This window comes from Octodon degus, unplaced genomic scaffold, assembly GCF_000260255.1.
Source record: "Octodon degus isolate 3935 unplaced genomic scaffold, OctDeg1.0 scaffold00156, whole genome shotgun sequence".
NCBI lineage: Eukaryota > Metazoa > Chordata > Mammalia > Rodentia > Octodontidae > Octodon > Octodon degus.
In genome coordinates this window covers 4464021-4488103 of record NW_004524732.1, presented here as the reverse complement: position 1 = coordinate 4488103, position 24083 = coordinate 4464021, and the positions used below count along the sequence as shown (strand labels likewise).

At 37.4% G+C, this 24083-nt stretch overlaps 1 protein-coding gene across 1 annotated transcript in view; it reads right to left on the bottom strand.

Moving 5' to 3' along the window:
* The window catches only part of Usp24 (ubiquitin specific peptidase 24), a 131974-nt gene that overhangs the window by 74696 nt on the left and 33195 nt on the right, over window positions 1-24083 (bottom strand). Inside the window, exons 9-21 of the mRNA XM_023702674.1 lie at window positions 18408-18473; window positions 14548-14622; window positions 13855-14013; window positions 12484-12598; window positions 12098-12201; window positions 9531-9638; window positions 9230-9325; window positions 8979-9140; window positions 8720-8767; window positions 3300-3407; window positions 2546-2695; window positions 1659-1790; window positions 800-911 (exon numbers count right to left, since the gene is read on the bottom strand). Coding sequence (XP_023558442.1) covers window positions 800-911; window positions 1659-1790; window positions 2546-2695; window positions 3300-3407; window positions 8720-8767; window positions 8979-9140; window positions 9230-9325; window positions 9531-9638; window positions 12098-12201; window positions 12484-12598; window positions 13855-14013; window positions 14548-14622; window positions 18408-18473 — 1435 coding nt within the window. The remainder of the gene's footprint in view (window positions 1-799; window positions 912-1658; window positions 1791-2545; window positions 2696-3299; window positions 3408-8719; window positions 8768-8978; window positions 9141-9229; window positions 9326-9530; window positions 9639-12097; window positions 12202-12483; window positions 12599-13854; window positions 14014-14547; window positions 14623-18407; window positions 18474-24083) is intronic.

Here is a 24083-nt window from a genome sequence, read left to right as displayed (position 1 = left end):
GTTGTGAGGTTCGAACTCCAGGAACCTGAGGCTGACAGCTTTGTGGAAGCAGCCACTTAAAGACTGAGCTAGGGCCAGGCCCCCGGTACAGCCAGTTTTCAAAACCAGTTTGGCAGTTTCTCAAGTTAATGAGATGTCACAGCAATCTGACCCTGAGATACATACTCAAGAGAAACAAAAACACAGAAACTTGTAAGTGAATGCTTATAGGAATCTTATTGGTAATAGCCCACAACGCTAATAAATCAATCTCCATCCACTGATGAACGGATGAAGTTCCACAGTGGAATGTCATTATACAATCATAAAACAGAAGTACTGACACATGCTTCAAAACCATGAACCATGAACATTTCAACATAACAAAAGAAGCCAGGTATAAATAATGTGATTCCAGTTATACCAAATGTCCAGACTGGGTTAATCTGTAAAAAGGGAAACAGATCAGAGCTGAGTCAAGGAATAAAAAATGACTGTCTGCACAGAGAGCTTCCTTTTGGAGTGATAGCAATGTTCAGGGATTACTAAGGAGTGAAGGTCACACAACTCTGTGAATATACTAAAAGCTGCTTTTGAAACTGAAAGGAGTTCTATATTCTGATAAGGTTTTACCATAATAACCATTTCAAACTAAGTAATTTCAAAAAGACAACTTATCTATCAAGCCATATTTAATTATACCTGTCTTATATGTACAGGGAAAATTCTAGAAGGACGTACCAAATTAACTGGTTGCTTCTAAGAAATAGGCTTAGAAAGATAGGAAGAACTAAAGCAAATATTTTAAGCTTTTTCCTACCATTCATGGTGATTTCATAGGACTCCAATTTTAGAATTTTTTCCTTGAAGAGCTGCTGCTGAACATCGCTCTCCAGATCATGCTGTCCTTTCGTAAACCACTCAAAGCACATCTGTGGATTAAGAAAGACAGTGACCTATAGTCAACCCAGACCTCCTCCAGGCAGATGCCTGTCCCACAATGGAAACAGATACTATTCTTAATACTTCAAGAGTCTACATAATTGGCAAAAATATCACTCAAAGCGGAAATGGTCAGAATTCTGAAACTAAATAAGCAAAATACGCATTCCTACTTTTCACTGAGGTTTTATGCTTGGGTTTTCCCATCAACATATGTTAAGGCTTACAGTGTGCCAGGCACCATCAACAATCTTATGAAGTAGTTAATAATTATTCTGTAAAGTGAGATGAGGAAACTGAGATTCATTGTCAGCAAACATGAAAGCAAGTGTTCTGTTCCTGATTTAATGCTTTTAGCTGTCTATAGTTTTAAATGTCTGTCCCGGCGCTGTCCTCTTCTTTAACTGTTTTGGAAGAGCAACATTTTAAGGAAGTCAAAAATTTCTAGCTGTAATTTAAAATTAACTTCATTGGAGGAGGAAAAAATGTACCTAGAAGTTTTTATCTACATGCACTTGGTTGAATAAGGTATCTAGAATACTATCAAAATTATTGACGTACTCAAAATTCATGTACTCATCATATCATGGATACATATTACACAAAGTATTTGCAGCAGTTACAGTTTCTAGCCTGTATTATCTCTGCTCAGAAACAAGTGTTTAGAAAATGAAGATGTGAGACTACAAAAAATGTGAAACACACAAGAGTGCAACGTGTGATCCTTTCTGCCTTACCTCTCTGTCCAGCTCACACACATCCTGGCCTGTGACAAGGCACTCCCAGATTTCCTTAGCACGATTCCAACCCAGATACAGGGTAGCTTCTTGCAAGAAAAATGCCAGGAATTTCAGATGTGCCTCTAAATACTGCAAAAAGAAATAATGCTAATCAGTTAACTCTATGTATTCATACCTAAAGGAAACATTAAAACAAAACATAAAAAAAACCCCACAAGTCTGCTCATTCAGTCCTTACATATTTAAATTAATGTAATTATATGTATGAGCTCCATCTATCAGTTGGCAGTACAATGTGTCAGAAGCTGCCTCTGTCCATTACAAATTCAGTTGGCCTTAGAAACCAGTAAAATACAATTTCAGTAATTTCAAAGTAAAATACCATTAACTCACAACTGGAGAGGCTATTTTAAAAATTTTTCAATCAGATTTTACTGGTACATTTTACATATACATAATGATCACATTCTTCATAGAGAATTTGTATCTGTTCACGACATAGATTGTTTTCTCTCCATTCCCCTACCTTCCCTTCAACCCTGTATTTTTAAACATTACTAGTCAACTGACTTGAAAAGTAAAATCCACTACTCCCAGAACTCACAAGTTTTACTTCAGATCAAAGACAAATGTATTTATTTTTTTTTTTTTACTTATTATGTGCAATTCTTAAATGAGTTACTGAAAGATAAGCTTGCAAATGCAGTTTTCTAAACTTCACCTTGGACTGTCTATAGTCAAGAGACAAAACTGTTCCATTATTACAAAGACAGCGTATGCCGCCTTTTATCATTAAGGTCAACAAGTACTACTATTACAGTTTAAGGGAAAAAAAGGGCAAGTGAATGCTCTAAATCACAAAACAGAAAAGCAGTGCCTGATACCTCCCGGTAAGTGTACCGGCCGTCCACAAGTGTTGCTCCAGTCAGGCCCCCGGGCCCAGCCCCAGCTGCTGCAAGCCGATGACAAGCTATCAAACTTCCTGTTACCAATTTTACTATTTCAAAATTTTTCTTCAAGTCTTGAATAATGCTCTTGTAGAAACAATAAAAAGAAATGTGGTATGACAATTTGCAGTTATTTTAGGATACATAATTCTAGATGAGAAAGCAGGTACACTTCCTACATAATAGCAACTATTACCAATCTGGTGTGCACTATCACTAGAGAAGTAATAAACTTGTCAAATATTTTATTTGATTCCTTTATTTTTTTTAAAATTTAAGTCTTTGAAAAGAGCTATTTCATATCATGTATACATTTCTGGATTTTTCTTCCCAAAGCTATCATACTCAGAAAGCTACACATAGCTTCTTAGGGAAACTAATCTGCATATAATACTGAGCATGTCTTTGAGTCTTTTCAAATTTCTACAACACCCTTCAGTTTTTCAAAGTGGGCTTAGATATCTCAACAAACCAGGAATAACATAAACAGGAAAGGAGTTATGGATACGTCAAAAGAAAAGCCCCACAGACACGAACGCAGAAGGCTTAAACTCAAGGTTACTGAATTACATAATCACATTAACAAGTATAAAGATATGACAGTAACTAAAAAACCACTGATTTTAGCTTTGTTTTATTAGAAGAGGCTATGCAAGTAACTGTATAGTAATCAAAATGAGCAACCTCTTACCTTGTCTTGCTTTTGATAGGTTTGCTTTATGAATGAGCGGGTAATTTCATGGAGCTGACGCAAAGCTGGTACCACCCATACAAACTGGGGATTATTAAGCTGAGATGACTGAGTGAAAAAGGAGCTGCATTAATTAAATTCAGAAATAAATGCAGACTCATTTATCTGCTACAAAAAAGCCCAAGTCAATTAGGTCCACTGTTATGCATTCTATTATTTTCCTCTCCACAGAACTCAACTATTATCTCCATGCACTCTTAATTCAGTCTTCATACTCTGCATGCAATTTCCTAAGTCAAGAACTGCAAACAGGAGTGGATGTGAGGTGACAGTAAATGTACAGGGGTGTATCAGCAAAAAACAGACAACGAGGAATTAGCAACTTCTGAGGATAGACTGAGTAGCACAGGGTGCCAAGACGCTGACATGACAAACTGATGGCAAAGCTGAGCAGTGAGCTGGCTGGCAAGTAAAATGGAGTAAGAATGACCTTCTTTAGTTCTAGGACTAAGACATCAAGGACCTGACCTACATACTGACCGTGGTCTAGATGCTAAATAAAACACAACCGTTTATATTTCCTAGTTAGAACAATTTCCTAAGAGGAAATTCTATTTTTATTAATAAGGGGTGGGGCATAGTTCAGAGGTAGAACACATGCTTAGCATGTGTAAGATCCTGGGCTCAATCCTCAGTGTCTCCCCTTTAACATTTTTATTAACTTTTACAAACCGTTTAGACTGTCTTTTGCTTTTCAAAACATTTCAAATGTATTATGGTATTTTTGAAACTGGTATCTGACAATTCGGCCTTCACAGCACAGTTCTGAAAAGTCTAATTCTAGGTTATACACTTTTTTTTAAAAAATAGAATTGGTTTTGAATAAAATAGCAACTTTTGAACTATAAAATTTCTATATAAAATTTGGTTAAAGTATTAGATAAAGCACTATCAGCCAAAAATTGATTAAAGCTTATCAAGCTCTTGGCAGTTATTTAAAAGGGTGATTTTAAAAATTCTAGTTTTATGGATTTTACAAAATGAAGATACCTTTGGTATGAAACAATATTTTGATGTCTTTTGCAGGAAAGTATTTTATTACTGAATATGTAAGTGAGGGCAAGCTCTTTTCCTTGCCTCACAAGTAGCTAGTGAATTAACAAATACCATATTTCCTGGAGTCTAAGACTCAGGTTTAATAAATATTAACATTTCTGAAATTGGTACTTATATGTAGGCTTAGAGAAACCTAGTAGGCACTAGGCATGGGTGTAAGGTGGTTTTTTTTTTTCTTTTTCTTTTTTTTTTTTTTTTGCAGAACCGGGGATTGAACTCAGGCCCTTGAGCTTTCCAGGGAAGCACTTATTCCACTGAGCCATCTCCCCAGCTCCATGGATGTAAGTTTTGATACATCTATCCTTACTTGACTATGTGCAAACTTAGCTGCATGAAGAGGTCTGATACTTGAGCTAGTTACTTAGTGGAAGTCATAATGACAGCCTTTGAGCTTAAATTTGGAGCACTACTTGCTCCTTAAATGTTATCAGAAAGATTACACAATGATACAGCACTGGCTAGCCTGTTGTGTCCATAGATTAAGAGCAAAGAAAATGTTAATGGTCTCAAACTAAAGCATTTTTCAAAGCTAGAAGTTGGTGTGATAAACTCAGGCCATATGTCACTACTGAGCACTAAAAACCTGTCTTAAGTTGTACTTTAACTGATGGACACAACAGGCTAGTCAGTGTTGTATCATTGTGTAACCTTTCTGATAACATTTAAGGAATAAGCTAGTGCTGCAAATTTAATGCAAAGTAACTGTTTAAGCACATCAAACTCCATATTCTTCAACATGTCTCAAAATGATAGAGCCAATTTGGAAGATTTCCGAGTGATCCAAAGCACTACTGTAGAAGATCAGCAGTGTGCAAGGAAGTCACGCAGAACTGGTCAAAAAGAGGCCAACATTCAGTCTCTGACTGTGCATTCTAAACAACGTGTGGTAAAGGTCAAATGTACAGTTTCTTCTCTGCAAATCTGTTAAATCTGTGATATAGTTTTCACTAACCAGCATCTTAGAATCACAGAAATAAGGTATATTCTCAAGGCCAATTACTTTTGATATGAGTTAGAAGACTTCTGCTAAAATAAAAAAGTGGCAAAATGACAGTAATCAAAAGTGAGGTTGTTATTCCAAGCTCATATCAGCAGATTACTTGTCTATGGCATTGTATCACCAGCTTATAAGAAAATTTATACTACTCTTCTCTGATTAAATTTTGCTTCTCCAACGCTAAAGACTGTGGTGAACTAAAGGGATCCATCTGATGATCTCTTGCAGTTGAAGTTTCTTAAGCAGGAGTTAATGGTATGTCCAAATCAGACTCTTAATGTCAGATGAGGTCTCTGAGGCCCAATGGCTTAGCTTGCAAGCCTATGTGTAAACGCCCTTCATTTTTTGTTTAGTGACTTACAAGTCCTCTATATTTCCAATGACAAGGAGCTCACTACCAGCAAGTGCACTGATCTACTCCTTTAAAATACATCTCCAGGCAACTCTGGGGAGCAAAAGCTGAATCAAACCTCTCTGTAACAATCCTCTGAACACCTAAAGAAAGCTTTCTATTTGTCCTTGAGCTCTATCTTTTGAATGCTGAACATCCTCATTTTTTCATCTGTCTTGTTTTTCCAGATTTTGCCTTTTATCTGTAACCAAAGAAGAAAATTTCTCATGAAAGGAAACTTTTAAAAAGTATTTCTTCTTCTACTACTGACAGCACTGTGGTGCTGTCCATACTGAGGACACCTTGTTACTTTTCTTTTCTGTTACATTTTTTGGCAAATTGAGGCAACTCAACTGTGTACAAGCTGAATGTCCCTAATACAAAAATCTGAACTCTGAAGTGCTCAGAAACTGAAAACATTTTGGGTCTAACAGCAAGCTCAAAGTTTCCTATTTTATAGTATTTATGATTTCAGAATTTTGCAGTAGAGTCTTTGCAAATATTCTAGAATGCAAAAAATCTTTGGGATCTGAAACACTTGTGATTCCAAGCATTTCAGATAATAGATAATCTACACAAGTGAGGCTTTGAGCACTCTCATAGGGAAAGGGGAAGAAGCAAGAGAAAGGGAACTAGAATTTAAAGAAAGCCTGCAGGTATTGTGCTAGGAGGCCTAAAGATAACAATTTAAAAGAAAATGCAAATACTACTAAGTTTAAGTAAAAAAAAAAAAAAAAAAAAGGCTTTTGTTTTTTAGGGTTTTTTTTTGTTTGTTTGTTTTTGGATGAGTACATTTAAAATTTTCAATTGAAGGAAAAAAGAAGTGAAATAAGAGGGAAAGGGTTGGGATGGATAGTGGAAGGTATAAAAGAAGCAAAGGAAAGAAAGGATCAAGGGAGCAGAGGGTACCCTGGCAGAATCTACAGAAATAAAGTTAAGAAATAAAGGTCAGAATTTCTGAACACAACATTGGAACTTGGGAATTTTATGAGTGTCAAAGCAGAGGGAAAGGGAATCAGTTGGGGGAACAGAGGTAGCTGAGGGTGGGAGGGGAGTAAGAGGTGGGTGATCTTGTCTTACCCTTTGCTTAGTTTCTGTGTAGCCTGGCAGGGAGACATAATCCCCAGTCAGCCCACCTTGCTGCCTGGCAGGAAAGGGCATAGCATAGAAAAACACCTTTAGTGGCAGTAATAATTCACTCCCCTTCCTGGAGCTGTATCCAGGGGGCTCTGATCTTCCCACTGCCCCCCTTCAGCAATGTGTATTTTCAGAAAGTATCTGTGAAAGCACTTTAGTAAGCTAGCAAGTGCTATATAAAAATGTAAGACAATTTGGAATGAAATTATGGCATACCAGAATTTCTTTACTGGGAGCAGTGGGGAAATAAAAAAGGAAGACTACTCAAGTCTCACAGAATGACAGCAGAAATTTTCCTGTTACTTTTTGAGTTTTGTTACAAAACAGCAGGCATGAATGAAGTGACTGCAAGAGAAGCAATAAAAGATGCAATGACGCACAGGACCAGAAGAGCTGGGTAATGCTTAAGCTACAACAAGGAAGGAACAATGGTTCAGAAGGATTTTCTGGTTTCAAAGCCATTTCTCTGCAGGCAAAGAAAAGTCCCTTCAGTTTTGACCTTCACATCTATAAAGAAATACATCTGTTGCTGAGAAGAAAAGATCATTTTCTGCAGAGTCCCTTTTCCTGTTACTATCACTACTGAAGGACCTAAACTTTGATAACTTGATGAAAACTCTTCAGCCATAAAGAAAGAAGTTACTAAATTACATGAGTCACTGAGCTGAGAAAATTGGAAAAATTCAAATTGCATCTGAGTAGAAAGACAGCAAAGTTACTGAATTAAAGGAATAGTTTCTTACAATTCTAGCTAGTTTGTTAATGTTTTAAAAATCTCTAAAACTAGATCATAAGCAGAGTATTCACCTGATGAAATTTTAGTGTCAGAATATGAAACACATTCTTAAATTCTCCCAACTAAACTCTGTAACTACAGAGAATAAGCCCCTAAGTCACCAAAGGCTATCACCAAGAGCTGAGAGTCTCTGAAATACCAGTTAAAATTAGCAGTACCCTCTATTCTTCAAATAGCAGTGAAAACCAAGGAACATGATTGACCAATGAACCACTAAGCCACTTGCTATTGTACCACAAGCCTTTCTCATGTTAATAAAGTAAAACAGCTCGGTCTGGGTAAGCCAGGGTCTATGTGGAAAGGGTATACTGGCCAGGCCAGCACTGCTACAAGCAGGGAAGCTCACTCCACTGGCGGTGACCCAGGTAATCTCCCTGAAGAGGAGACCGGAGGTCAGCGACCAGAGCAACAGGGAAGCCAGAATCAGTATTGCTACTTCTGCTCACTAGGACACCCGTAAGTTCACAGGCAGGAGGTGGGAGGCCGGCAGCGTGGCGTTCCACAGTGCCAGTCCCTTCCTCTTGCAGCCACCATCCAATCCTCTTTTGAAATCCAGCGCCAGCACCGGCCTTCATCTCAGTGGCTACCTGAAACCTAACATCTGAAGCATTACTCAGGTACCAGTGTAGACTCAAAGTCCATTTCCTTCATCTTGTCTTATGTATGCATATTCCTCTACTTCTGTCTTAGGGGAGAAAAATGGGCAGGCTCTTTTAGAATCCACTGCACTTATTAAAGTTGTACATAGCAGATCAAATTCAAGAGGGAAAAACTAAGGTGAAAGTCTTATAATTAAGTGATACTAAGTTTTTCCCCTTTAAGAGTAAATATCAACCAAGCTTTAAATAAGGCATGGCTCATAACCATTAGATTTGTATACGAATATTAACTTAAAGCACATTAGTATTTTAAAATTGTGATGCAATTTATTCAAGATAATTATTAAATCAGTATACCTTTTGCATCCATCTGCAAATTCTTACCTTAAATCCATCCTTCTTGTTTTTCTCCAAGCCTGACCATTCTCCAGGCTGAAAATTCATTTTAACAGGCATGTAAGTGACTTGTAAAAGTGGAAGTCAGAATTTGCCAATCTTGGGTCTAAGTAAGAGCTTCCAGATAGAACTTAGTTTAATGTACATAACATGCAGGAAGTTACTTGATTCTAACTTTTTTTTGATTCTAACTTTTTAAGCAATACTGTGGCTCTGACAATAAAATGAGGCTGAAGATAAAACCAACCCTTTTAATATCTTCTATGCACTTAATGATGTAGCTCCTCTTGATAGCCTCTTTTACTGCGTACGCGTCACTCAGGATTGTCAGGTGTTCCTCCAGGGCTTGCTGAATAAGGCTGCTGGGCAAGGTTGGAAGATGAGCTAGTTCCCAGAGCACATCCAACACCTACAAGAACATCATCATGGTGAGCAGCCTATCTGTGACAGAACTGCATTGAGTGTTTGTAATTAAAAAAAACCCAATGATTCTCCTGCCTTTCCAGAAGTGGTCTCAAAGCGAGCTTCCCGGCCTATCCGTCCAATCAGGCTCAAAAGCTTCTGTCTTACTCTATCACTCTCGGTCTCCCAGCTCTGTAAAACAGAAAAGAAGGAGGGAAAGGAAAAAAAAAAAAAAAAGATACAGAAATTACTTTACAGTTAAAATTGGTAAAATGAGCAACAACCTCATTTAACTTTGGATGAAAAATAATAAAGTATTGCTTTGGGGCAGTGGGTCCAAAAGAGTTTAAATTAAAAAAAAAAATTAAAAAGTAATAAAATTTGACTGAATGCATACCTTCTGAATGAGGACAAACAAATGATTAAGCTGATCCGAATTAAATTTCACAGCCGCTGCAGCAATAATAGTGTGGATGTTCTCAATCACGGTAGATGATTGTCCTGACTAGAAAACAGCAGACATTGGAAAAAAGTTAAGTCTTGGAATTTGGCAAAACCTAAGCCCTTCTCCCTGGAAGTTTAGACAAGCAAAAGTAAAAACATAATATTGTAGTCTTATCAGTATCCACTTGCATGATAGTAATGGCAAGACTATAGGAAGCAACCGCTATTATCAGCTGACCTTATTTATTCCTAGCAGTATTAAATCTTTAAAACAACAATGCAAAAAAACCTCAGGGGAGCCAAGTTCTCAGTCTAACACTCACTTTACAAGAACAAAACACAATAATGCCTTGGTTCACAAACACTTCTATTTGCAAACAATTCAGTTCACAAACAAAAGTGGTTAGCAAAATTTTGCTTCAATTCATTAACTCCAAAGTGGGTAACAAACACAACCACAACCACCTTCCCCACACAACCACTAACACAGCCATCTGCCCCTGAACTGTAAAACAGATTAAGTTCAGACGTCAAAATACAGCACAACTGTATTTTCAACTAGGTGAGAAACTCAATTAAATTACTAGACAAGTATACTCACTTTCATTATTTTATAAATAATTTAAGGGCTTCAAATGGTGTATTATTTGCCCCACTTCTAATTTTGCTCATAAACATTGTGTGTCTTCAAACAGTATGTATCTATCACGGGCAGTAAGTCAGAGGTGCAGACCCTACTGTCAACCTGACTGTCAAACACTCACTTCAGAATTTCAATTGTGGGAGTGTCATGCCTCACTGTTCCCCATGTGAGAAACTTGTAAAGCAAGGAGATATCTGTGGATCTTTTTTAATTTTTGCTTGCACCTATTATGCAAAAAGAACTCAGCCCACCTTGGGTTTGTTCTGTAAACCTAACCTGGAAATGCTCCTTCCTTCCCCTTGTCTTTCCCCTTAGCACTGGAATATTGCTGATACATACAATACAGACACCATAGTCTCTAACCTTCAACCTTATATAGATTCAAAATTTAAACTCACAGAAAAAAATTATATGACGATATTCAACCAAGGCCGACACACTGGAAGTAAAATCTATGAAACCAAGGACTTTTGTTCCAGTCCTGTTTCCTACCTTCTGGAGTTTGCTCTGTTAATGCTGGACTGGAAAAATACAAATGACAATTCTCAGAGTCCTTTACTAGCTACCTTCCCGTTTCTATACATTCTGTTAGTGAGGGGCAGTGCTAGGAGAAGAGGCAGGGGAAAGGAAGGAGCATTTCTAGTTTAGGCCTACAGAGTGAACAAGGGTGGGCTGAGGCAGCACCTCTGGCAGTCCAGCCCTGGGAGGGAAGGCACTTACTTCCCAGGGAAGGCTTCTCTTCTTGGGGTTAACACGCATTTTTCCTTTTCACTTCTCCAGCATTCGTTCTCTCTCTCACTTTCCTGTTTTCATTTGTAATCACCCACTTTAGCAACAGCTTTGTAAACAATCCCTTGTAGTGAATTTGTTTATGCTCAAGATACAAGGTACAGCTCCTATTTCCTGACAACATTCTAACTGATGCAGTGACTAAGTGGACAAAGACAAGGTGAGCTCTAGTTGTTTTTCTGGCTTACCAACTAGGTAAGGACAATCCTATTACTGAACTACAATAGAGAATGAGTAGGTTTGGACTTACTGAATTGAGATGTTAATGATACACATTTAGATGTCCTGCTCTGGGGCTCCAAGAGGAAAGAGGTCTCAATTAAAGATACAATTCAGAGTCACAGCCACAGGAATCAATGAAATAACTAAAGAAAGCTTCTATAGGAGAAAGGAGTTAAGAACTAAGGCTTGATAAAAAGAAAAAAAAAAGCTGTCTGTAGGCAAAATAGAACAGATGTTATTAAAGGAGACTGAAGAGGGAATATCTGAAAACCAGTAGAATGAATAATGCCACAGTGGAGGAAAAGGAAGATGAAGAGCATGCCAAAACTCTGACACACCTGTTCAGAGGACCTGTCAGCCAGTTTTACTACTGTCCTCACTTATTAGGGTAAACTGGAAAATATTATTAATGAAATCAATACACAACATAATGGAGAGAGCACTGGATTGATAAAAAGACACCTAACCTAGTTCTGCTACTGACAAACAATCTTCAGGAAGTCTTAATTATTTAATCTAAGAAACGAGACCCCCAGACTAACTCAGGGATTTGAAACTTCTTGTGAGTAGTGGAACCCTTTTTACATAAGCTTTTTTTAAAATGAAAGCTAGTACAGATTTTATTTTGATATTTAACCTAAAGAGATACAGTAAAGACAAATTCAGCAAGGTTGTATGTAATATGCGTGCATTTTTCATAAATCTTGTCTTTTTTGAGATAGGGTCTCACTGTGCAGACCTGAAACTGTGAAACCGAATAGGTACAGTTGCTCAGGTGAAAGCAAGACATTATGCACACCACACTCTTCCCTCTATTGTCATTCATATATATCAAGAAAGGGCAAAAATAATTCGGAGCAACTTACCTGTATCTTCCAAATTTTAGTAAGCTCATCTAATGATAATTTACTGCCCAAGAGTTCAATAATCCCCTTTATACGGTCACAGTATTGTGCTTGATCTATGTTGCCTAACAGAAAAAACACCAAAGAGAAAGTCAGACACAGTGAACACTTACTCTAAACACAATTCTATTAATTCAAAGTCACAGTGAGTTGCTAAAATACTGCTTAAAAGTTAACAGTAGAGGCTGGGGAGATGGCTCAGTGTAATAAGCGCTTCCCTAGCAAGAGCAGGGGTCTGAGTTCAATCCCCGGTTCCGCCAAAAAAAAAAAAAAAAAAAAAAAAAAAAAATTAACACTAAAGAAACAATTTGCATCTTTTAAAATAATTCTGTTAATTTTTATCTTACCTTCCAGCGCAACTGACAGAACTGAATTTTCAACAAGCCAATCTAACAGTCTGTCTGTATCTATAGCATTCTTCACAGATTTGGATAAAGTGCTGTCTTCTATTAGTTTGGTTACCTAAAGAGACATACTTGGTGTGACTGACTGAAATATGTGCAATCAAAGTCTTCCTATATATGTAAAACCTACAACATTTATGAACAGCCAGTTTGGTAATTAGCCAGCATCTATTAAAAGGCAGTTATCAGACATCAGCAGAATGCTATCTGTGTTTAGAAAGAACATGGATGCCATACTCTGCTTCTACTCCTGGAAGCACTGCTGACTGGCTCAGGAGTTACACCTCATCAAAACTTCAGTCAGGACATAGCCTCCAAAATTCACGACTGGCAGCAGAGTGAAAGGGCCAGTCCTTTGTGGATAATGAGAACCGCAGGAAGTGAAACTTGAGAGCTATCCACGGCCATGAGCTCTACCACACGAAAGATGTCACGCTGCATTCAGAGAGGGAGTGTGGCTAACATGCGCAGAAAAGCAGAGGCACGACCTGGACAAAGGCCCCAGCAGTCGGTCTCAAATTCTAGTCACTGTGTCCCTTCCCTTCTGCAGTCTGCCCACTCTACCTTATATTTGTGTGCGAGAGCCAAGTCCCCTTCAGTAAGTTCCCCTTTTGGCCTGAAAGCGTTCAACATTACTTTATTTCACTTGCAGCTAAGAATCCTGATTCCTAGCTAAGCCCAAACTGGAACAAGACCACTGGAATTACAACCACTGTCTTGGCTTTACTTGTTACTTGCCAAACCCGCTGCCTGTTTTTGTGGACCCAATACAAGTTTGGGGAGCCACAGAACATCACTCCCACCATTTTCCTCAGACCAACACAGTTTGTAGTCACTTTCTTTTCCATCTTAATGCTACTTGGAAGGATTAGTTTAACCCACATGTTGCTTAGGGTAAAAACTCTCAAGCTGCACATTCTGAGGGATTACATTATGGGAAATGTCACAAAACATTAAATATTTCTGAGAATAAATTTTGAAAGTAATACAAATGAGTCCGGCCGTGTGGCATGTGCCTGTAATCCCAGTAGTGGGGAGGCTGAAAACAGGAGGATCACTATGAGTCTGAGCTGCAGAGTGAAAACCTTGTACCAAATACATTAAGAAATAAGTAAATAAATAAAAACAAAAAAGTAATACAAATAAGATAGTTTTATTACAATTATAAATATACACATAATTTCCTAGTCACTATCATCTCTTCTTTATATGAGTAAGAGAAATACTGTTTTTCTCAATATTTTTATGTTAATAACCAGAATATTCAGTAAAATTCCTGAGTCTTGTATCTCGTAGAACAAATGTACAGCCTACCTCCTTGAGGGAATTCATCTTAGCGCTGAAGTGTGGTGACTTCAGCATGCGCAGGAGGATGTCAAGTCGGAGGTCATCCACAATCATCACAAGATCAGGTTGGAAGCGCATGCAAAGTAACTTAATGGCAGACAAGAGCTCAGGGATGCTAACCAGTCTCTAAGAAAAATACAAAAAACAGAGAACTGGAAAATTTTTTTGATGCCAATTTATAAATACACACAAGAATAAAGGTTAACAACAGTCTGGGGATATCTGATATTCTACATGACCAGTTAACTACATTTTGCTCAAAAGAAATTAAGCACATGGATAAGCAACATCACACCATCCAGAAATATCCATGTTAAGTGTTAAAACTACTTTAAATGACTCCAAAAATAAGCTTTTAATACTGCATTATTCTAAAGTTTCTTTTACTCTAGTATACTGATTGGAAAAGCAGGTCAGCAGAATCTGAATGGTGAACACAGACTAAGAACACTGAATCTCTTCTAATTATCGAGGTAACACCATCCACTGGTGTGTCTGAAATACCTTTTTTGGTGACAGAATGTAAAATTAATTTCATGTGTAGCATTACCTGACCATACTCCAGACAGTAATACTATACAACACAAGCTTGTCTAAGTCCTGGCTCTGCTAGATGGACTACTTGGCACTAGAGTCTATCTAGCTGACCACAGAACGTACCTTGTCTTTCAGGTCTTTCTCTTCCACACTCCGCACATCCTGGATTGTAGTAAGGATGACTGGGTCTAGCATGGGCTACAGAAATAAAAAGCTGCAGTTAATAACTCCTGAATCGCGCAGGTTGTGCTGTTAAATTCTTATAATCCCAGCACTCTGAGAGGCTGAGCAGGAGGATCACAAATTCAAGCTCAGCTTAGGCAACTCAGCAAGCCCATCTCAAAAGGAACTTGAGATACAATTCTGTGCGAAGGCCCTGGATTCAATCCTGAGTATTGAAAACAAAGTAAAATATTTAAAATCTCTCAAATTTCTCCCAGAAATAAGGAGGAGCTGTTTCTTCATTCACCATTTACAAAGCACAGAGTATGCTAAAAAATGAGCATTCTGGTATCAGGGGCCTCCGCTACCTAAGTGCTCTAAGTAAACTGCCCTTGTCTGATTCTGGGACTCAGACTCCTTAATTTAGTGTAGGTACAGTTCCTGCCATTATGCCTTACAGGAATGATTAACTCAAGACACACGGACTGCCAGGCATAGTGGCACATGCCTGTAATCCCAGCACTCAGGAGGCTAAGGCAGGAGGATGGCTGCGAGTTCAAGACCAGCCCAGGTTACTAAGTGAGTTCAAGGCTAGCCTGAACTGCAGAGCAAGACCCTGTCTCAAAAGGACCAAAAAATATAGTCAAATTTTCAAAACATTAAGCATAACTATGTATTGTTCTTATAGCATTAGAATGATAAAATATTTTGCATTTAACTTTTAAAAATGAATACAGATTAGGTAAAATACACTTCACACAACTACTTTTGCTTTTTGATATGAATGAGACCAATAGGTGAGTCTACTAGCCTAGTGCTCCAGAATGGCAAACCAATTAGGTAAAAACTAGTGATAAAATACTAGCTCAAAACAACCAGCACTTCCATCTAAGTAAGGCAATTTTTAACATTTGGTTGATAGTTTTAAAAAGACAGCTCAGCGGACTAAAGCACCTGCTTACAGAGGGTGCAGGGATCAGGGTTCAATCCCCAGCCTGCCACGCCTAATCTTGCCCCAGCTCTGCCCCTGGGGCACGCTGAGAGGGTGACTGAGAGAGGGTGACTGAGACTGGGCATAGTGATACATGCCTGTAATCCCAGTGCTTGGGAGGCTGAAAACAGGAGGATCACTACAAGTCCGATCTGTGTAGTGAGACCCTGTAGACCTTGTACTAAATACATTAAAAAAAAAAAAAGTTTTTAAAAAGACAGCATTTGACAATCAACACCACCAATATATTATCAATAAATTAAATGACAAGGGCTGGTGGCGATAGCTCAGAGGACTAAGTGCCTACTTAGGCAAGCACAGGGACCAGGGTCATCCCTGGTACCACGACCTGTGCCGGACCCACCCATAGGCACGTGGATAAGCCTGCGACCAAGACCGGGTGTGGTGGTGTATGCCTGTAATCCCAGCTGCTGGGGAGGCTGAAAACAGAATCACTATAAGTTTGAGCTGTGTAGTGAGACCCTGTACTAACCAAATGTATAAAAAAAAAAAAAAATTAAAATGACACCATACTATTATCCAGAAAGAATTTCATTTACATTTGTGCCAACTGTACAGTACAGGCTGAGGGCCGTTATAATTAAGAGGGTGGGTCAGTGTGTTTGTCGGAAGTGCCAGCTCCTATTTAACCCTTACTGCAGTTCTGTAAGGTAGGTATTATTGTTATCACCACTCTGCAGATGTGGGGACAGAAGCACGGAAGTAAAATAAGTCTCCCAAGTCATGCAAGTACATGTGGTAAATGCAATTGTTAGTTTATGTCAAATAATATAAATTTATTGCTGAAGGTTGGGGACATAGCTCAGCAGCACAAGTGCCTGCCTAGCAAGCACAAAGTCTTGGGTTTGATTTCTGGTACCCTCCCCACAAAAAGAGAAGAATCATTGTTGAACGAATTTAAGTCTAGCTAATTAGGTATTATTATGGCTTCTGTCTGGATGGCCTCCCAAAGCCTTATATGGTTACAGGTGGGATTCTTCAGAGATGGCTGCAGTTAAAGTGTGTGACTGATGGGATTTAGGGTGTGTATTACTAGATTGGTTTACTAATTGGTTTAGCACTGCTCTAATTCTGGTTGTCTGGATAAGATCAAAGTGGCAGAAAGATGGTCCCTTTTATTGCTTTTGCTACCTTGTGGGGGCCATGAACTATTCTCCTCTACCATGTGCCACTCTGCCTTGGAGGAGACAACTACGGATGAAACTTCTGCAAACTGGGAGCTAAGTAAGAATTTCCCCCTTTAACTTTGGGTGTTGGGCATTTTGTGTCAACAGGAAAAGTAATGAAGGCAGGTATAATTAAAGACAAATTTCTCTGTACTTTTGTTGGAAGTTAATCTTTCTTATTTTTTAAAACCATATTCTACTTTTATAAGATATGTACTTTCTAAGGAATTTAATTAGCAGGTAGAATATTTCTGCTTGGTCCCCTTCCATGGAGCAATGCATGGGTAAATGCACTTAAAATCCTATTAGGAATCTGACTGATTTAAAAAAAAATCAATTATTTCATTATTACTTATTATATTTTTAAGCAAATTATCTTTGCTTATGTCTTCATGTTTCAGCTGCAAAAATAATGGTCATGTGTATGTGCTTTAATAGACTGAAGGAATGACAGGCTTGCTGAAGAGGCTAACAGAAGAAATGAAAAACATCTAAACAATCTATCCTACCTCACTAAATCTTATAGAGCATTCTGCAGTTGCAGCTCAGTGGCACAGTGCCTACCTGGCAAGTACAAGATGCTGAGTTTGACTCCTGCTACCAAAATAAATACATAAATAAATAAATATTTAAAATCTCAAAAAAAATCTTACAGGATAACCCTGACAGCTTAAGAAAATATCCAACATATATAAAAAGTAGGAATTCCCAGTATCTACAATGGGGGTGGGGGAGACACAAAAAACAAAAAACCCTTATCTCCCTGATTAAAATAGCTCTATGTAAAACAGGTTGGAAAGATGAAATAATGCCTATATGCACATGGAAACATTCCTCACAGAAGATATGCAAAAGTTACAATGTCTTAGCATTGGAAAACTTGACATTCATATCTTTGACTATTCTTGACCAGCTAATTTAAACTTCTGCAGTCAGGAAATAAGACAGGATGTGCTGTACAGCTGCTATTCAGAAGTAACTTACTAGGGGAGTACTTAATGCTGACCTGAAGAAGCTCCTGATACAAACCTATAAAGATGATAGGCATATATGTTGCCCACTTTATGGATAAGAAAATGAAAAATGCTGATAAAATGATTCATTAAAAAGGTAAATAACTTTCTCAAAGTTAGAGGCCCAATACTTCAAATTATCAAACAATTTTATTATCTTCAGATAATATTTTTACCAAACAGCTATATTGAAAAATGAATCTACCTGGACTAAGCACAATTCTCAATAATCCAATAAAAAATAAAACAATTACTGTTCGTAATTTTCTAAAGCTAAGACATTGTAACTTTTGCATATCTTCTGTGAGGAATGTTTCCATGTGCATATAGGCATTATTTCATCTTTCCAACCTGTTTTACATAGAGCTATTTTAATCAGGGAGATAAGGTTTTTTTTTGTTTTTTGTCCCCCCCCCCCCCATTGTAGATACTGGGAATTCCTACCGTTTATATATGTTGGATATTTCCTTCAGCTGTCAGTCTTAACTCAGTCAGTGTATGCATTAATGTAAAATGGCTCAATCCTTGGGGCTGAGGATGTAGCTCAGTGGCACTGTGCCTGCCTGAAAGGCACAAAGTCCTGAGTTCAATTCCCAGTTCAAAAAAAAAAATTTTTTTTTTCAATCCTACCTGCACCACTGAGGAATTCAGGTACTCCGCACACACTCCTAAAGGTTGCACCAATGCTGAGACAGCCTGCAGGAAGACAGCAAAGATTACAAAGAAATGTGAGGAAGCTTTTTCCTTTCAAAATTAAGCAAAACCTTTTCCTACACTGAAGAAAACTTTAAAGAGTAAGTTGACCAAGTTATGAATGAATGACTAGGCAAAGTGGTGGTAGGACAACGTTGATCTGTTTAAATTACAAAATTTAATGTAATTAAAACCAGAATATTTTAATAAAGCTACTATAAAGTTGGACAAAAATAATTCTAAAGTTCATATTGAAGAACATTAAAAAATTTTTTTCATAAAAACAAAAAACTTGGGCCGACCAGGTAGCTCAGCAGACTGATGTACCTGCTTAAGCAGACACAGGGGCCAGGGGTTCAATCCCTAGCCTTCTTGGTTGGCCCTGCCCCCGGGGTGCACTGAGATGCAATTCAGACTGGGCATGGTGTCACACGCCTGTAATCCCAGCATTTGGGAGGCTGAAAAACAGGAGGATCACTATGAGTCTGATCTGTGTAGTGAGACCCTGTAGACCCTGTACTAAATACATTAAAAAAAAATCAATCAATCAATCAATCAATCAATCAATCGGAAAATAGTTGGGAAGAGAATAAAATAAGCCTTTAACAAAAACTGTGCAAGGCTCATTTGAAGAAAATTATAAAACATTACTAAACAAAAGAAGGATCACAATTTTAAATGAGCAGGTACCATATTCCAGAATGAAAAATATCAATACTCTAAAAACACCAATTTTCCAGACATTGACCTATACATGTAATACAATTCTAAGAATGCTCTCAGAAGGACTTTCTGGACAGGAACCTCACAGGTTGGCCACATGCCAAAGAATGAAAATACAAGAACTATCAAGATGATTTTAGAAAGTAGTGATATTGGGCAGAAGTGATACCACCAATAATTAAAAGCAGGTAAGTAACAGTCCAGAAAAAGGGTTCAAAGCATGAATGACTGGAATAAATGTCCGAGAATGAATTCACAAAGTCAGCAGATACAAACACAACAATAAATTCAATATAGGATCTTACAACAATTGATTATTTGAATGAAAATAAAAAATTGTAGGGGCTGGTGAGATGGCTCAGTGGTCTAAAAGTATCTACTTAGAACAAGCTTAGCAAAGCACAGGGACCACGGTTCAACCCCCAGCACCACATGCCAGCCAGCCCCGCCCCCTGGTGGGCTGAGCTGGCCACACACACACACACACACACACACACATAAATAAAAATTGAAAAAAAATTTTAAATTAAGTAAAATCTACATAAATGTGTAATTTGTGTATAGCAAAAGACATAATCATTAAAAATGAAGAGATGCAATAGAGACAAAAAAATTATAAACATAAAATAAGTCATAGCCTTTATAGGCTTAATGCCAAAAGAATTCTTAAAAATTAGTAAGATAAGGGCTGGCCAAATAGCGAGGTGCAGGGGCAAGGGTTGAGGGGTTCAATTGCAGTGCTGGGCCCTGCCCCCAGGGCACAGTGAGACTGTGCAATTCAGACTGGGCGTGGTGGCACACGCCTGTAATACCAGCTCTTGGGAGGCTGAAAACAAGTGGATCATTATGAGTCCGATCTAGTAGTGAGACCCTGAATATTTTGTAGACTCTTCCCTAAAAATGCAAAAAAAAAAAAAAAAAGTAAGATACACCATCTAATACAGACTCAAATAGCTACATCAATTTATAGAAATAATACAAGCAGACATTAATCATATGATGATATGATCAAGTTTACAGGAAATCAGAGTACTATAAATTAACAACAAAATACTATTTTGCTCTCTACATTGGAAAATTATAGATTAAAAATATTTAACACTATTGAGAATGTAATAACATGTATTGGGGGATACACAGTGAGTATAAGCTTTCTGAAAAGAGATATAATGCTGTTGATTGTAATTTCAGAATGTACATAGCCTTTAATTCAGAAATTCTACTTTCTAGGAATTGGTCCTTTAAAAACAGAAGTACACTGCACCTGAACACCCTCGAACAAGAGCACTAAGTAAGAGCAAAAACTTAGAAATAACCCAGTGCCCATCAACAAGTGACTGCATCATGGTACACCCTTTCCAGAAATGCACCGCAGATACAAAAACTCTCTGAGCGTCAACCTGGAAAGACGTCCATGGTACATGGTCAGATGAAGATATAGACAAGGTATAATACCTTCACAACAATTTAGTTTGAGAGCAAGGTTGGAGAAAGAAGGAGATGGAAAGAGAAACAACACAAACAGATACACATTAGCTGAGGAAAAGGAAAGGTACATATTAAACAGCTAACCATCACCTAGGACAGGAGGTGGTTATGTGTAGGGATGCTGGTGAAGGACCGGCAACTTCCCATTGTCACTTGGTCACAGGAGTTCTTAACTACTGTAATTAACTGACATAGTCTTTGAGTAGTATTTTTCAAATACAACAATATGTGATTTATACTATTTCACACTATAGCCTGAATTTATTTTGGGACATAGCCACCTTCTTAATTGGACAGAAGTCAGAAACCTAGCATGGAACTTTAATTGTACTTGTTTGCTAAAGTGAGTCTCAACCTTTCATTGCTTTCTCTGTAGCCTGAATTTTGTCATCTCAAGCCAACCGCAATCAATAAAATTCCACCATCACTGCAGTCAAAACACTGTTGTTCTGAAAATACAGTCTAATCTAAGGGAGAAACTCTGGAATAACCTGACTTTGACATTTGACAATACTGAAGCATAACCCCAGGATCCTAGACTACATAAAATTATATTGTAACAGTCTTGAAAAACAAAATTAATATCTGATATTGCCCAATGGCCTAAACAATCAAATTTTGGAGAAACAAGTTAGATAAAATCCTGACTCTGAAGCTTCTTTCTTTTCCTTTTAAATCACTATCTGTTGTCTTCTAGATCAATAATGTCATTCCTACTACAATTGCTATACTCAAGGAGCATCAAAATGACAGTCCAACAGCCTGTGTAACTCCACAGCAGGAAGAGGGCCCTGCCTACACCTGATCCTAAAGATGAACACTGTTAAGAAAGGGTCAATCTAATAGCATATCATCAGTCTCTCTCGATGACCAATATTAAGGTCTCATTAAAAGAGGGACCAGGAGAAGAGATGAATTACTGTACCACAGAAATAACTACTCTTGTGAGCAATTTGCAGTAGTTATATTATTTTAGCATCTATTGAGCTGATCATGTGGTTTTTGTCCTTGGTGCTGCTAATGTTGTTTACTACATTTATTGATTTGTATACTTTGAACCACGTCTGTATCCCTAGGGTGAATCCTACCTGACCATGATGTATAATCAATCTATCTATCTATCTATCTTTCTTTCTTTCTTTCTTTCTTTCTTTCTTTCTTTCTTTCTTTTTTTTTCTCTGAATCAAGGATTGAACTCAGGCCCTTGCACTTGCCAGGGAAGCACTTATTCTACTGAACCATCTCCCTGGCCCAAAATGTTTTTCTTTGTTTTTTGTTTGTTTTTGCGGTACCAGGGATTGAACTCAGGACCTTGCACTTGCCAGGCACTTATTCTACTGAGCCATTAATGGTGGATTTTTCTACCTATGTTCATTAAGGAGATTGTAGTCCTCTTTTTTGGTGGAGGTCTTTGTCTGGTGTTAGTATCAAGGTAATGCTTGCTTCCATGAATGAGTTTAGAGGCACTTATTCTCTTTCAATATCATTTAAGAATGTGAAGAATAATATATTAGCTCTTCTCCAGTGTTCTTGTAGGAGGTAAATCCGTCAGGACTTGGGCTTTTATTTGTTGTAAATTTTCTGTACTTCAACTTAATTGACTGAATATGAATTGTTTAGAATTTTTATATCTTGTTGGCTCAACTTTAGTAGTGTGTGTGTGTGTGTGTGTGTGTGAGAGAGAGAGAGAGAGAGAGAGAGAGAGAGAATCTATCCATTTCTTCTGAATTTTCCTTTTACTAAGCTAGGACAGACTCAAGGTAAATATTGATGATCTTCTTATTTTCTGCAGGATCTGTTGTGATTCTACTCTGTTCAGTTGTAATTGCATAGACTTAGGTATTTTCTTTTCTTGTTTTGATGAGGTTGCCTAAGGCTTTATAAATTTTATTTAATTTTTCAAAGAACCAACTCTTCAACTTATTGGTTATTTGTATTGTTTTATTAGTCTCAATCACATTTCTTTTTTTCCATAATTTTATTGATAAACAGCAATGATACAGTTTCAAATCAAATCGGTATCTCAATCACATTTCTGCAATTTCTGTTCTGATCTTTATAATTTCCTTCCTTCCATAGGCTTTCAATTTACTTGTTCTTTTTTTTTTTTTTTCTAGGAACTTGACATTCAACAATGGGTTATTTATTGGAGCTTGCTCTTTTTTCTGATGTGGGAATGTACTATAAACTTCACTCATAGGACTACTTTCATTGCATCCCATAAATTCTAATATGTTGTATTGGCATTATCATTCAATTATAATTATCTAATTTCTTCTTTAATTTCATCTGTGACCCATTTGTTGTTCAAGAGGGAATTACTTAATTTGCATGTGTTTACATAGTTTTCATGCTTTCTTTTGCCATAGATTTCCAATGTCATTGAACTATAATCTGATGATATATCTGGGATAATTTCAATTCCTTTGCATTTACCTAAGCATGTTCTATGAGCTAGTATGTGGTCTACATTGGAGAAAGTCCCATGTACTGTTGAGAAAAAAAATTATCTGTTGTTGGGTGGAACACTCTGTAGACAGCGAGTACACCCATTTGTGTAAAGGTTTGGATCAGTTCTGATTTTGGGGTTTTTTTGTCTAGTTGGTCTATTTTTGATAGTGGGATATTGAGGTTCTCTGTTACAATTGTATTAGTGTTTATCTGATTTTTCATGTCCAGTAATGTTTGTTTTATATAGGTGGATGTGCTGATACTTGGTGCATATATTTTTATTATTGTTACTTCTCCCTCTTTGATTTTTTTCTTGACAAGTCTATAGTGACCTTTGTTGTCTCTTTAATCATTATTGGCTTGAAATCCCCTTTATCTGAAAACAGAACAGTTATTCCTGCTTTTTTTCAGGTTCCTTACGTATGGCATGTTGTTTTCTATCCTTTGACTTTCAGTCTATGAGTTTATTTTTAGGTTAAATGTGTTTCTTGTGAGCTGCATATTGTTGTATCTTGTTTCCTGATTCGCTCTGCCAATCTGTTTCTTTTGATTGATAAATTGAGACCATTCACAATGATGGTTATAACTAGTAGGTATTAACTTGTTCTTGTCATTATATTTTTTTTCCTGTTGTTGCTTCCCTTTCTTTTTCCTATATGTAATTGCTTGCCTTGCTTGATGGATTCACTCTATTGGGATTCTTGGAATTGTCTTCGTTGCAGAGTATCCTTGAGAAATTTTTAGATTGCTGTTTTGCTGATTTGGTGGTCGTGAATTACATTAGAATCTTATTTGTCATTTCTCTGCTAAGGCTGAAAGATAATTTTGCAAGATACAACAACTTATGCTTGAGGGTCTTTGGAGGGGAGCTTGAAATACTTCACTCTAAGCAACTTAGGGTGTATGTTGAGAAGTTGCTATGATTTTAATGGGTTTTCCTTTACAGTTGAT